Source organism: Hypanus sabinus, chromosome 18 (genome assembly GCF_030144855.1).
Source record: "Hypanus sabinus isolate sHypSab1 chromosome 18, sHypSab1.hap1, whole genome shotgun sequence".
Lineage (NCBI taxonomy): Eukaryota > Metazoa > Chordata > Chondrichthyes > Myliobatiformes > Dasyatidae > Hypanus > Hypanus sabinus.
This window is the reverse complement of record NC_082723.1, coordinates 387,305-403,320: the sequence shown is the minus strand read 5'-3', so window position 1 is coordinate 403,320 and position 16,016 is coordinate 387,305. Positions and strand designations below refer to the sequence as shown.

General features: G+C 44.9%; 1 protein-coding gene across 3 annotated transcripts; it reads right to left on the bottom strand.

Annotated features, from left to right (window-relative positions):
* Positions 1–161: 161 nt before the first annotated feature.
* LOC132407274 (oocyte zinc finger protein XlCOF20-like) lies at positions 162–14,257 on the bottom strand. 3 transcript variants are annotated; one of them, XM_059993544.1, is made up of 4 exons: positions 14,095–14,257; positions 10,939–11,240; positions 7,789–8,231; positions 162–3,230 (listed from the first exon to the last, which is right to left on the bottom strand). In XM_059993544.1, the coding sequence occupies exon 4, from the start codon at positions 2,820–2,822 to the stop codon at positions 2,304–2,306; it is 519 nt and encodes a 172-aa protein (XP_059849527.1). In that variant the 5' UTR covers positions 2,823–3,230; positions 7,789–8,231; positions 10,939–11,240; positions 14,095–14,257; the 3' UTR covers positions 162–2,303. The 3 variants fall into 3 exon arrangements, with proteins under 3 accessions (XP_059849527.1, XP_059849528.1, XP_059849529.1); XM_059993545.1 differs by lacking the exon at positions 7,789–8,231 and having other exon boundaries at positions 10,928–11,240; XM_059993546.1 differs by lacking the exon at positions 7,789–8,231.
* Between the last annotated feature and the right edge of the window lie 1,759 nt (positions 14,258–16,016).

Genomic DNA, 16,016 nt, shown 5'->3' with positions numbered 1-16,016 from the left:
CCCCTCCCACTGACCCCGGTATAAAGGCGATTGAGGCCTGAGCCCGGCCCGCAGTCTCCAGGATGTAGTATGGTGGTCAATTATTGCTTGTTCTTTCTTCCAGTCAATAAAAGCCAATATCTCGCCTTCACGTTTCGAAGACAGTTATTGATGGTGCATCAGTGTGTGTGTGTGTGTGTGTGTGTGTGTGTGTGTGTGTGTGTGTGTGTGTGTGTGTGTTTGTGTCTCATATCTATCTGTATATATCGCTCTCTCTAAATCTCTATCTCGCTCTCTCTTTCTCTCTCAGCTGAGAAAGCTGCCGGCTGACGTCACTGTTAGTCCCGCCTCACTCAGGAACTTTCTTAAAGTGACAGTCCACAGCAAACGAAACCTAGGGATTCATAACACCTAAGAGAGGTTGCTGAAGAGATAACAGATGCAATGGTCATGACCTGTCAAAAATCACTTGACAAGGGGTTCCTTGCAGAAATACACATCAATGTGGTTAACATAAGGAAAGAAAAACCGAAAGTACATGAAATACAAACAATAAGGCAGTAATTTCTACACTATTCTTGGTAGGTGTTGCTGTAACGAAACCCAATTTCCCTCGCGATCAATAAAGTATGTCTGTCTGTCTCTCTGTGCAGAAAATGCCAAGAGAAATCAAACACAATCCAACACATTTCAGGACCCTGCAGCAGTTTAACTCAATCTGATTACTTACAAAGGTACAATCAGTGGCAAATATGATTCACCAAAATCTTGCTTTAAAATACAAACACATGAGTGCCCTCCATCACTTCATCGAGGCACCGTAAGTTCAAGCCTGATCCGCTTTAAGAGTCAAAATCTTAAAAATTATATGATAATCAATACATTATATCAGATAGAACAATCTATAATAACCATACAGATATAATATTACAGGATAAGCAAGCAGGAACAACTCCCTCAATAGACAAAAGCATTCCCAACTCACACACGTTCCTCGGCCATTGCAGCACCTTTCAACAGGCATTGTCTGTGTCATCAGTCAGATAACCAAATTATTTTCTGCCAGTTAGCTTCCAAATGTTGCTACTCTGTCATTCATTGCCATGCCTCACTACTGATTCCCTTCTCCTCATCATACGTTCTTACCCCAACCACCGTCCAGAGCCTCAAACTCTGCACTGTGCAGACCTGCCTCTGGTTTCTGACCCTGCTCCATTGAACATCCAGCTGATGGTTTCCCATTCTGCTTTCAGTCTCCAGAGGACAGTGGTGTTTTCTGACAACCCTTTAGAAGCAGGAAAAATGACCCATAATATGGAAATGAGCCCTGTATAGGGAGGTTAACAACCAATGTCATTCTTCCTCAGCCCAGAGATTTGAGGGGTGAAGAACATCTCAGACAGAACTGCAGTCAGCTCGAATTCTTCAGTCTGCAGAAAATTCAAGGGAAACCTCTTCACTCACAGAGTGGTGACTGGAACCCCTCCCACAGGGAGAGTGAGAGATGAACAACAGGGAAGGATTTAAAAGGACTGTTGTAATCAGTATCACTGGCAGGGTCCAGCCGGCATGAGTTAACTCTCTACTGTACACTAGGTGTGTTATAAATTCACTAAGTACCGGAGACAGTTTAAAATAGAACTGATTTATTTGTCACAGATCCAGTCCCATTAAAGGTGAATTTGCAGCAGAAGGAACTCTGCCCAGAACTGGGTGTGGTGAATAGCAGCAATAATTGCTGAGTTCAGCACTGACAGTCACTCTCGAAATTGCATTCAGCAACACTGACGGACAAATATCCAGCATGCAGCTTATTGAAACTTTCTCCCCAGTGTGAACCCGGTAGTCTGTCACAAGTGTAACATGCTGTAATGTTTCACTGCTGAGGTAATGGTTTCTCTGTAGCAGAGATAACAGGGTTTTGGGGTGCAGTGCTATCCAATGAGAGAAATGTTCTTTATTTGAGTCTGGAAGAGAGATTTTCACGGTCGCTTGCCGGGACAGATGAGAAGACACAAATGGAGAAAATGGGCACTATTTTTTCTTTACTAACCCTATAGTCAAAGTAAGAATTATAGAGCTCAGTCCTTTAATGACATAATGTGTACTGTTTGTTATTTCAGGGTACTGATCTGTAACAGGGGACACATTGCACGGCATCCACCCAAACAAGATTTCTTAAGTTTGGCCAGGCTGGGGGATGGGTGGGGCGAACACCCCCTATATTAAGCTGCTAGGCGATTTGAGAGTTACATAAAGTTAGATGACTGAGTGAATCACTTTCCACAGTCACAGCAGGAGAAAGACCTCTACTCAGTGTGAACTCACTGGTGTCTCTGTAGTTGAGATGATGAAGCGAATCCCCTCCCACAGTCTAAGCAGATGTATGGTCTCTCCCCAGTGTGAACTGACAGGTGCGCTTCTAGTTGGGATGACTGAGAGAACCCTTGCCCACACTCTGTGCAGGAGAATGAATTCTCCCCGGTGTGAACTCGCTGATGTACTTTCAGTTTATATGACCGAGTGAATCCCTTCCCACATGCCGAGCAGGTGAATGGCCTCTCCCCTGTGTGAACTCGCTGGTGAGCAATTAGGATGGATAACTGAGTGAATCCCTTCCCACAGTCTGAGCAAGTGAATGGCCTATCTCCAGTGTGAACTCTTTGATGTACCTTCACTTGAGATGGCCGAGCGAATCCCTTCCCACAGTCTGAGCGGAAGAATGGCCTCTCTCCACTGTGAACTCTCTGATGTACCTTCAGTTTAGATGAGCAAGTGACTCCCTTCCCACATTCTGAGCAGGTGAACGGCCGCTCCCTGGTGAGAAGTCGCTGGTGAGCCATTAGGTCAGATGACCAAGTGAATCCTTCCCCACAAATTCAGCACGCGACCAGCCTCTTCCCAATGTGAACTAACTGGTGTGTCCACAGGTGTGAAGACCGTCTGAATCCCTTCTCACACACAGAACAGGTGAATGGACTTGTCCGAGTGTGAACTTGCTGATGTACCTTCAGTAGTGATGATCAAGTGAATCCATTCCCACTGTCTGAGCTGATGAATGAGTTCCCCTCTGTGTAAGATGATGGGCATGCCAGTCAATCAGATGATTGAGCAAATCCCTCCCCACAGTCTGAGCAGGAAGGATGATCGAGTGAATCCCTTGCTCCACTTCTTAAATATCTGGACAGAGACAACAAAACTGGTGTGTTGTGTTCAAGATTCCCATAGCCAAGTCCCCTGTCATTTTTAACCTGTAAAAAAATTTACAAAATCCATCAATGGGTGTAGGGCATCATTTCAGATGAGAACACTTGGGTTATCAAGGAGTCATCTGGCATTACACTGTTACGATGAAGTTCAACCCAAGCTGGAGAGAGAAATCATCTTCTAACTGGGCACAGAGCTGGTATCTGGAATGACCTTCAAATTTTCTGATGCTCTTCCTAGCTCTATAAGAATGGGGCATTTCTGCCATGTACAATCAGTTACCTGGCTTAATTTGACTGTCTCCATTACCTGTTCCCACTTAGTTGCATGGATTCCTGGAAGTGGAAGCATTGGACAGGCAGGAGGACAAAACGGTAGCTAAACTGAGAAGCCAAAGCCAACATAAAAGCCAAAGAGAGGGCAAAAAGTAGAGCAAAAATGATATGGAAACTTTTAGTAACCAACAGAATATAACTAAAAAAAAAGCCAGATGAGCTCAGGGCATGGGATTATGATATGGTAGTCATTAATGAGTCTTGATAGCACCCAAAAGTCTGTGGCATTTAGAGGACAAAAATATCCGGGGCCTCTATATATCTTGAAAACCAAGGCTCCCTGCGCCAGGTACCTTTCAACTTTTATTTTGGCAGGCACATACAAACTGTACACACTCAAAATTTCACTTCTGAAGGCCTTTAACTTATCAAGTACTCCTTTGCCAGAAAACAGCCTGTCCCAAACCACCCTTGTCAGATCCCTTCTATACCATAAAAATTGACCTTTCTCCAATTCAGAATCTCAACCCGTGATCCAGATCTCTCTTTTTCCACCTTTACTTTGAATTTCATGAATTATGATCACTAATTTCTGTCACCAGCCCTGGATCACTTCCTAACGGCTTATTGCACACTTCTACGTCGGGAATCCTACGTACTGATTAAGGGCACATTTGACAAACTCTGCCGCATCTAGTCCTTTTACAGTATGGGAGTCCCAGTCAATATGTGGAAAGTTAAAATCATTTACTAAATCAACCTTTGTTTCTTGGCATGGTCTGCAATCACTCTACAAATTTGTTTCTCTAAATCCCTCAGACTGTTGGGTGTAAGCAAGTCCCAGTAATGGCTACAATATCTTAATTCCCTGTCCTGAGATCATCTGGCTTTCCTACGATGCTTCTTGCATTGTGATGTACACAGCTCAGCACATTCATCGCACCATGCTCAGCCATTTGATTGCTGACTCTGTCAGAGGTCTGAACAACATCTGACTGGTGTCAAGAAAACAACATCTCCCTCATTGTCACAAAAACAAAGGAACTGATTGTGGATGACAGGAGGATTGGAGACAGGCTAACCCATATTGACATCAAGATATCAATGGATCTGGGGTTGAGAGGGTGAACAGCTTTAAGTTCCTTGGCAGAAACATCACCAAAGATATCACATGGTCTGTACATACCACTGTGTTGTGAAAAAAAGCACAACAGCAACTCTTTCACCTGAGACAGTGGAAGAATTTTGGGATGCAGCCCCAAATCCTCAGAACTTGCTACGGGGACACAATTGAGGGCATCCTGACTGGCTGCATCACTGCCTGGAGTGGGAACTGTACTTCCCTTAATCACAGGAAACTACAGAGAGTGGTGCGGATAGCCCAGCGCATCTGTAGATGTGAACTTCCCACTATTCAGGATATTTACAGAGACTGGTGTGTAAAAGGGGCCTAAAGGATATTGGGGAGCCAACTAACCACAACCTCAAACTGTTCCTGCTGCTACCATCCAGGAAATGGTACCACAGCAAAATGACCCACAGGCTCTGTGACTTCATTTTCTACCAGGCCATCAGACTGATCAGTTGATTTCTATGTTGCATTGACAGTCCTAAGTACAAGCTATTTATTATAAATTACTATAAATTACACATTGCACATTTAGACAGAGATGTAACATAAAGATTTCTACTCCTCATCTATATGAAAGATGTATGTAATAACGCAAATTCAATTCAAATCACCCTCTCCACTATCTGTTATGTCATTCTGGCTCCCATTCCCCCTACAACTTATTTTAACCACATCACCACCCCCCCCCCCACACTAGCTCTAGAAAGCCTTACCACTAGGATATTAGTCCCCTCTTGTACTGTTCCCCTAACTAACAAATCCCCTATCAGCCCTTTGACTTTCCTCTGCCAGGTAGTACCCTTCCCCCCCAAACCGTTTCTAAAGTGGTCCACCCGCCGTTGTGTTTGATGGCCACAAGAGTACTCTGCAATGACTATTTCACCTCTGTCCCCTTCCTGACACTCACCTAGTTTCCTGTGTCCTGCACCTTGGGTGTAACTCACCTCTCTTCATGTCATATCTATCACCCCCTCCAACTCCTGGATGATCTGTAATTCATCCATTTCAAGTTCCAACTCTTTGAAGTGCAGGGTTACAAGCTGCAATTGGATGCACATCTTGTAGGTGAGGGCATCAGGGACACTGGAGGTCTCCCCACCTTCCCACCAATGTCCCCTCTAATTTGTAATGACCAGTGTGCACGTAAATCATGTACTGTGCATTTTTTACCCAGTGACAACATGTGCACTGAATTTTATATAGAGAGGAATTCATTTTAACAGCTGGCAAATCACTGTCAATAGGAACTTTGATCTCCTCTGGGTTCAGTCGAGTTCATCTGCGCTGTCACACAACCTATCTAACAGGCCTGTAACGGGTAATGAAGGATTTTCTCACCAGAGCTTTTGCACTTTGTCCATATGTGGTTTGCTTGCTAAATTACACATTAAAAAGTTAGATTTCCAAATATCACTCCGTTTATTCCTACCTGAAAATTCTCCAGCAAATTTTATACACACAGGTAACACCACTATGAACGTGGTATATAAATATTTCCCCTGAACTCTCCCCCAAATGACTGACGGTGGTTAACTCAGTGATGGTAATGCCAATGAATATGAAGAGAAGGGCTGTCTCACTAGAGTCTGGCACATTTGTGATGTGAAAGCTACTTGTTGCCCAGGACCAAGGTGTTTGATATCATTATGTACCCAGAGAGAACGGATCAAAGTGATTCTCGGACTGGCTGGAGGTGACTAGTGGGGTACCACAGGGCTCTGTATTGGGACCACAGCTCTTTACGATTTATATCAACGATTTAGATGAGGGCATTGAAAACTATATCAGCAAGTTTGCTGACGATACTAAACTGGGTGGCAGTGTGACATGCGAAGAGGACGTTAGGAGAATACAGGGAGACTTGGATAGGCTGGGTGAGTGGGCAGATACTTGGCAGATGTCATTCAATGTGAATAAATGTGAAGTTATCCACTTTGGAAGCAGGAACAAGAGGGCAGAGTATTGTCTGAACGATGTAGAGTTAGGTAATGGAGAAATGCAAAGAGACCTAGGAGTCCTAGTTCAGCAGTCAATGAAGGTGAATGAGCAAGTGCAACAGGCAGTGAAGAGGGCAAATGGAATGTTGGCCTTTGTTACAAGGGGAATTGAATACAAGAGCAAGGATGTCCTTTTGCATTTGTACAGGGCCCTGGTGAGACCACACCTGGAATATTGTGTACAGTTTTGGTCTCCAGGTTTAAGGAAGGACATTCTGGCAATTGAGGAAGTGCAGCGTAGATTCACTAGGTTGATTCCTGGGATGGCAGGGCTGTCTTACGCAGAGAGATTGGAGAGATTGGGCTTGTACACGCTGGAATTGAGGAGATTGAGAGGGGATCTGATTGAAACGTTTAAGATAATTAAAGGATTTGATAGGATTGAGGCAGGAAATATGTTCCAGATGTTGGGAGAGTCCAGTACCAGAGGGCATGGATTGAGAATAAGAGGTCAGTTATTTAAAACAGAGTTGAGGAAGAGCTTCTTCTCCCAGAGAGTTGTGGAGGTGTGGAATGCACTGCCTCGGAAGACGGTGGAGGCCAATTCACTGGATGCTTTCAAGAAGGAGCTAGAGAGATATCTGATGGATAGGGGAATCAAGGGATATGGGGACAAGGCAGGGACTGGGTATTGATAGTGAATGATCAGCCATGATCTCAGAATGGCGGTGCAGACTCGAGGGGCCGAATGGTCTACTTCTGCACCTATTGTCTATTGTCTCTATTGTCTAAAGCATGTCCTCACCTGTAGAAAATTTCAGACCAAGAGGAGGTAGAACAAGCAACACGCACAAAATCCTGGAGGAACTCAGCAGACCAGGTAGCATCTATGGAAGGGTACTAATGCTGAGTTCCTCCGGCATTTTGTGTGTGTTGCTTGGATTTCCAACATCTGCAGATTTTCTCTTGTTTGTGATTGGAGGGAGAACAAAGGTGATTCTCTCAACAGCTGATGGAAACGATTTTGTTCCCTTTCTCCGAGTTCCCAACCCTCGCATTTAGATAGCTGGAGCTCAGTTCTGCCTGAGAGATCCATTCTCTCATCAGCCGGAAGCCCCCCCGGGGCTCGTGTACGGAACGCGGAGCTGTGAGAGGGAAGAGACCAGGACTGTCCCGTGATTACGGATCACGATGTGCTGAGTTCACAGCAATAGCCCCTCAGTCGGCGGTGAAAAAGATCACCCAGCGAAACACTTACCTTTTTATCGATCCTCCAAGGCCTTTTGTGTACTGCGCGCATGCGCGATATTCGGGACATCCGCAACCGTGACGCCTGAATTGTAAGGCAGAGCTTTCACGGTAATCACAGTGCCACTAAAAGTCTCTGCAAGCATCAGTTGCATATCCAGATCTCAGTTTTGTTTTTGTGTAGAAAACTCAGCAGCTCTTTTAACGCAGAAAGCAGCTTCTCAGAAACAATGCACTTAATATCAGTGATGCACCCTCAATAACTCACTCTGAGACGTAAGGAGAGATATCGGTGAGTGACCACCATACTACATCCTGGAGACTGAGAGGCCGGGCTCAGACCTTGATCGCCTTTATACAGGGGTCTGTGGGAGGAGCCACAGAAGCAGTCAGCAGGGGGCGTGTCCAGACAGGTATATGTAGTTCACCACAATCAGCAAACGTTCCGCGTTTCTAATGCCAAAGTAGAACCTTCTTACAAATGCAGATATAAAACACAGGAGATTATGCTGTTGCTAGAAATGTAGACACATACACACAAAACTGCAGTTTAGGTGGCAAATAAGCAGGGAAGTGCACAGTCTAGGCACGCTGAACGGGCTCGGACTAAACGTTGCCTATTTGTTCATCTCCACATTTGTTGCCTGATCTGTTGATTTCTACCGGTATTTTGCAGAAATTAACCACTTTTTTTTCGATCAAACAGTTTCCAAATGTCGCTGATCTTTCATTTGTAGCCACATTCTACTGGTCTGATTCCTCTTTCTCCTCCTTGTAAACTCTAGACCCCATCCCTTTCTGGAGCCCCAAAGCCCTGACTCAGGCTGGCAACTCTTTGGTTTCTGACGCTGCTCCATCGAAGATTCACTCGCTAGTCTGCTGTCAGACTTTAGAGATGCATTGTAACAACCCAACTGTCTGAGGCACAGTCCTTTGAAATTAGTAAAAATGGCTCAAAAAGTTGAAAAGAGCAGGGAAGAAGGAGTTTAACCAACTCAGTTCGGAGCCCTGGAGCATTTCGAAACCATAGTGTGTTTATTGTCTTATTCATCCGGAAGAAAATCATTCGGGAAATTCATGCCGGTGTATAAGATGATGAGAAGCAATGGCTGTGTGGATACCCAGAGTCTATTCTAAATGACTGAAACGGATAACACGAAGGGGCAAAGGTTTAAACTGCTTGGAAATAGGTCCAGAGGAGATGCCAGAGCTACGTTTTTTGAACAATGAGTGGTGTGTGTATGTGTGGAATGGACTGCCAGCGACGGTGGTAAAGGCAGATACTATAGGGTCTTTTAATAGGTACATGGAACTTAGGAAAATAGAGGGCAATACGGTAGGGTAATTCTAGGCAGTTTCTACAGTAAGTTATATAGTCGGCACAACGTTGTGGGCCAAAGAGTCTTTGACATTCTGTAGATTTCTATGATTCTAAGAACGGGAGAGCCAGTGGATATAGTGTACCTGGACTTTCAGAAAGCTTTTGATAAAGTCCCACATAGGACATTAGTGGGCAAAATTATGGCACATGGTATTGGGGGCAGAATACTGACACGGATTGAAAATTGACTGGCTGACAGTAAACAAAGAGTAGCGATTAATGGGTCCCTTTCGGATTGGCAGGCTGTGACCAGTGGGATACCGCAAGGTTCGGTGCTGGGACCGCAGCTGTTTACAATATACATTAATGATTTAGATGAAGGGATTAAAAGTAACATCAGCAAATTTGCCGATGACACAAAGCTGGGTTGCAGTATGAAATGTCAGGAGGATGTTATGAGAATGCAGTGTGACTTGGACAGGCTAGGTGAGTGGGAAAATGTATGGCAGATGAAGTTTAATGTGGATAAATGTGAGGTTATCCACTTTGGTGGCAAGAACAGGAAGACGGATTACTTAGAGTATTGTGTGATGATTACTATCTAAATGGAGTCAAGTTAGGAAAAGGGGAAGTAGAACGAGATCTAGGTGTTTTTGTACATCAGTCAATGAAAGCAAGCATGCAGGTACAGCAGGCAGTGAAGAAAGCTAATATCATGCTGGCCTTTATAAAAAGAGGACTTGAGTATAGGAGTAAAGAGGTCCTTCTGCAGCTGTACAGGGACCTACTGAGACCCCACCTGGAGTATCGTGTGCAGTTTGGATCTCCAAATTTGAGGAAGGACATTCTTGCTATAGAGGGAGTGCAGTGTAGGTTTCCGGAATGGCGGGACTGTCATATGTTGAAAGATAGGAGCGACTGGGCTTGTATACACTGCAATTTAGAAGGATGAAAGGGGATCTGACTGAAACATATAAGATTATTAAGGGATTGGACACTCTGGAGGCAGGAAGCATCTTTCCGCTGATGGGTGAGTCCAGAACTAGAGTAAAGGGGTAGGCCATTTAGAACAGAGATGCGGAAAAACTTTTTCACCCAAAGAATGGTACATATGTGGAAAGTTGTGTCCCAGAAGGCAGTGGAGGCCAAGTCTCTGAATGCTTTCGAGAGAGAGTTAGATAGCGGGGTCAAAGTATATGGGGAGAGGGCAGGAACGGGGTATGATCAGCCATGATCACAGTGAATGGCGGTGCAGGCTGGAAGGGCCGAATGCCCTACTCCTGCACCTACTGTCTATTGCCTTTTGAAATTCAAGGGAAATCTCCTATCCCACGGAGTGGTGACTAGTTGCAACCTGTCATCACAGGGAGAGTGAGAGGGGAACGGCAGGAACGGATTTTGATATATTGATATGGAACAGAAACATGGGCAAGGACCAGATGTACCGAGTAGTCTCTCTACTGTACATCGGGAGTGTGGTAGAGACAGTAAGTACCTGAGACACGGGAGTGACTTATCTTTCACAGATCTACAATATTGAACATCAGTCTAATTTAAGGCTAACATCAGCAGAACAGACTCCTCCAATGCTCAGTGACCAGGGCTCAGTCCTGGGTGCGATGAGCAGCCGCAAGGACTGCAGAATTCGACAGTAACAGTCCCTCCTGAACCTGAACCTCATGAGCCTTCAGTCACCGTGATGGTTAAAAATTTAACACAGAGCTGATTAGAACTTCCTCCCTGATGTGAAGTTGCTGGTGTTACAGCAGCTGGGATGATTGAATAAATCTCTTTGCTCACTCCGGACAGAAATGTGGCCTCTACTTACTGTGAACTCACCGAAGCATCAAGATGGGTTAACTGAACGAATATCTTCGCACACACGGAGCAAGTGAACGGCCGCTTCCCAGTGCGACGCCGGTGGTGTATCTGCGATGTCCCCCTGAATCCCTTTCAAAATGAGAGCCAGTGAATGACGTCTCACTGCTATCAACGCCATGACAATGTAGCCAATCAGATCATGGAAATGGACACGTGATCGGGCTCTCCTTGGAGCGAGTGGGGCGCTGTCTGCTCCAGCGTCTCTGCCTCCATATTCAAGGATCGGAGGCATTCAAGTGCTGGTGAACGGAGTGATTGGGCTGAGGAAGCGGAAAGTAGAAATAAATCAAAATTCTGTGCAACAGAAATTATAGGAATAACAGTCAGGAGATAAAGCTTAATCAAAGCCAGTAGCATGAGTTACAGGGCTATAGAGTCGTGGTGCAATTAAAACAGCAAGCAGCACATACTGGACTGAGAGTGCCGTATTTGAATGCACGCAGCATAAGGAATAAAATGGACAATCTTGAAATTCAGCTACAGATTGGCAAATATTTCGTTGTGGCCACCTGTGAAATTTGGCTAAAGAATGGCTGCCATTGGGAGCTGAACGTCCAACGATATAAGCTGTATCAGAAGGATAGGTTTGTAGGCAAAGGAAGTGGTGTGGCCCTGTGTAGAAGAAATAATATTAAATCATTGGAAAGAGATGACAGAGGATTGGAAGGTGTAGTCTTCATGGACTGAACTGAGAAATGGCAAGGGTGAAAGGACACTAATGACAGTTGTATAACGGCCTACAACCAGCAGCCGGGATGTGGATTGCAAATTTAGCAAGAGATAGAAAAGGCGTGTCAGAAAGGCAATGTCATGATAATCGTTGGGGATTTTAACAAGAAGGTGGATTGGGAAAACCAGGTCAGTTCTGGTCCTCGAGAGAGATAATTTGTCGAATGTCTAAAGGATGGTGTAAAGGGTTCCCTTTTTCATGTTACTTGCTAAGGCTAATAAAATAAATAATAAGGCTTCGCTATAGTGTTGTAACAAAATGACGTCTCTGTAATGTTAACTGATGTGACAATGTTCTCTGCAGCAGCATTTGTGGGTTATAATTAGTGATAATGGGGCTTGTATTCATTTGCTAACCAATTGGAATAGACGTTCTTTCTTGTGTATCTGAAAGCTGTTGTTTGCGTGGGATTTGAGGGAGAAGGCGCGAGGAGGATGAAGAGAGAAGACATGGCTTGTGAAGACGGTTGCCAGACCCGCTGGGCCTGGGCACAGGGCAGGAGCCCAGTGGTCGACCAGCAAAGGAGGATCAGGGAAAGGGAATCTGTGAGCTCCAACGTTTGTGCACTGAACAGGTTTATGAGATTATTGGCGCCTTTAATTTGTTTTCTTTTTCTTTTGTTTCTCAACTGACCCCATACTTAAATATAAAATCTCAATCGTTTCACCGCACATTGTGGACTGAATGTTATTTCGGGGTACTGATGTTACACAGGGGACACAACACGCAGCATCCACCCAAACTAAAGTTTGGCCGGCGAGCGGGCACCGCCCCCGATATCATGCAACTACAGGCAACGGCTTTTTAGAACAGCTCATTGCTGAGCCACTAGGAGATCGGCTGAGCTGATTTGGGTGTTGTACAATGATCCGGAAGTGATAAGGAAGCTTATGGTTAAGGAATTCGTAGGGAATAGTGATTACAACATAATCGAGTTCACTATGAAAGTTGAGAGGGAAAAATAAAATCCAATGTGTCGTCTTTCAGTGGACTAAAGGAAATTACAATGGCATGAGAGGGGAACTGTCCGAATTTTGCTGGAAAGGGACATTTTCAGGAAGGACAACAGTGCAGCAATAGTTGGAGTTTCTGCGAAAATAAGTGATGTGCAAGATAGATTTCCTTCTAAATAAGAAAAAATATTCCAAAGGGAAGAAGGACACTACCGTGGCTGACAACTAAAGTCAGAGCCAAAGTGAAAGCAAACGAGAGGGTGTACAAGGAAACCAGAGCTAGAGGGAAGATAAAGGATTGGAGAGATTTTAAAAACTTGCAGAAGTAATCTAGGAAGATCATTTGGAAGGAAAAGATGAATTATGAGAGGAAGCAGGCGACGAATATCAAAGAAGATACTACAAGCTTTTTTAAGTATATAAAGGGTAAAAGAGAAAGAGAATCAAGGGTAGATATAGGACCAATACAAAATGACACTGGAGATATTGTAATGAGAGATGCAGAGATGGTAGTGAAACTGAATGTATAGTTTCCATCGGTCTTCACAGTGGAAAACTTCTGCAATATACCGAGCATTCAGGAGTGTCAGGGAAGTGAAGTCTGTGCAGTGACAATTACGGCTAGGAATGTTCTTAGGAAGCTTAACGGTCTGAGTGTGGACATCTTGGACATCTCTTGGGCATGATGGAATTCACCCTCGTGTTCTGAAGGAAGTAACTGGAGAGTTTGCGGAGGCGTTAACGACGATCTTTCTTTTTACGATGTATGTCAATGATTTGGACTACGGCATTAATCGACCTGTGGCTAACTTTACCGATGAAATAAAGATAGGTAGAGGAGCGGGTAGTGTTGAGGAAACAGAGAGCCTGTAGAGAGACTTAGATAGTTCAAGGGAATGGGGAAAAAAGTGGCAAATGAAACACAATATTGGAAAGTATATGGTCATGCACCTTGCTGCAAGAAATAAACGGGCAGACTATTATTTAGATGGAGAGATAATTCAAAATGCAGAGATGCAAATGGGCTTGGGAGTCCTTGTGCAGGATACCCGAAAGGTTAACTTCCAGGTTGACAAAGTGGTGAAGAAGGCAAATACAATGTTGGTATAGAATATAAGAGCAGGGATGCGATGGTGAGCCTCTATAGATTGTGAAGGGCAATGGTATCTGGTTATCAGAATTCCGTAAATACAACATAAACATACAAGCGATAGGCTTGCTCCACGGCTTGAGATTCTAAATTGGAGAATGGCACTTTGTTCGCAAAATCCTCATAGCCCACAGTGACTGTACACTAATCCCAGCAATGGAATCCGCCACAGCAGCCCCACAGTGCACTATGTACTGATTGCAAAACTAGGAGATTGCATCTGAATAGCCTCCCCTCCCCCAACACTCTTACTGCGTCACCGGCAGTCTGGGACATCTCACATCTCGCTGCCTCCGCCAGGCCATTAAACTGTGAACAACTGTGGTCAGGGACTGATCTCCGGGGTACTCCAAACGCTCCCTCCTTCCAGTCTGAAAACGACCTGCTCATCCGGCCACACACTACCGGCAGTTTGTCGATCTCCAATGAAAAGGCCTAATCACCTACTCCTGAAGGTCAATACCATTACTGACTCTGAGTTTACCAGCGTCAAATGCCAGGAGGGACATAATAATAAGAAAGTCTCTAGTCGCAGCCGTGTAAATAAAATGTGGTCTCAGTGGGTGTGTGGCGCATGCTCAGAATGCGAAGGAGACAGACAAACTGAGCCAAGTCACAGACTGATGAAGGGGAGGAATGATCCATTTTGATACAGAGAGGGAAGCAGAGAGTTTGATATTGTGCCTGATGCCGGAACTGCCGCCGTTTAGAAGATGAAGTCTTGTTCCTCCAAATTGTTTTGGGCGGTGACAGTGTTTTTATCAGAAGGCACCATGGGGACTAAAATTTTCTGACTTCAAATGGCTTTCGCCCACTTACGTGTTTTGTAACTTTTAACAGTGTGGAAAAGTCAAAGGATTTGTGTATGGGAATCACAAACACAACAACACGTTAGTTCCGCTGTATCTGTCAGTTCACCAGCGCTTGAACGCCACCGATCGGTGAATGTGGAGGCGGAGATACTGGAGAAGACAACGTCCCACTCGCTGCAAGGAGAGCCCGAACACGTGGCCATGTCCGTGATCTGATTGGATGCATTGCCATGGCGTTGATAGCAGTGTGACGTCATTCACTGGCTCTCATTTTGGAAGGGATTCAGTCGGCCATCGCAGACACACCAACATCTTCGCACTGGGAAGCGGCCGTTCACCTGTTCCGTGTGAGCGAAGAGACTCATTCAGTTAACCTACCTTGTGATGCTCCAGTGAGTTCACAATAAATAGAGGCCACATTTCTGTCCGGAGTGAGCAAAGAGATTTACTCAGTCATCCCAGCTGCAGCAACACCAGCAACTTAACATCAGAGAGGAAGTTCTAATCAGCTCTGTGTTAAATGTTTAACCATCACGGTGACTGAAGGCAGCTGCGTTCAGGAGGGACTCTTACTGTCAGATTCTGCGGTTCTTGCGGCTGCTCATCGCACCCAGGAGTGAACCCTGGTCACTGAGCATTGGAGGAGAGCATTCTGCTGATGTTAACAAACTAGACGGTGATTAATATCGTGGATCTGTGAAAGATAAATCAGTTCTGTATCAAGTCCCATGTCGGAAATACTTACTGTCTGTATCAAACTCACGGTGTATGCTAGAAAGGCCACTCGGCCCATCTGTTCCCTGCCCATGTTTCTATTCCATATCAGTATATCAAAATCTATCCCTGCCGTTCCCCTCTCACGCTCCCTGTGATTACAGTTTGCAACGTCACCACTCCATGGGATAAGAGATTTCCTTTGAATTTCATAGAATCATAGAAATATATAACACATTACAGACCCTTTGGCCCACAATGTTGTGCCCATCATGTAACTTACTGTAGAAACTGCTTAGAATCACCCTACTGCATAGCTCTGTATTTTCCTAAGCTCCATGTACCTATCTAAGAATCTCTTAAAAGACCCCATTGTATCCACCTCTGCCACCATCGCTAGCAGTGCATTCCACAAACACACCACTCTTTGCTTAAATAAACTTGGCTCTGACATCTCCTCCGTACCTACTTCCAAGCAGAATAACCCTTGGCTCCCTCGCGTTAGCCGTTTCAGCCCTGGGAGAAAGCCTCTGGCTATCCACACGACCAATGCCTCTCATCATCTTATACACCTGCATGATTTTCTCCGGGCTGAGTAAGACGATAAGCTGACTGTGGTTGTGACGTTCGTCAGGGCTCTGGACGAAGTTGGTTAAACTCCTTCTTCCCCGCTCTTT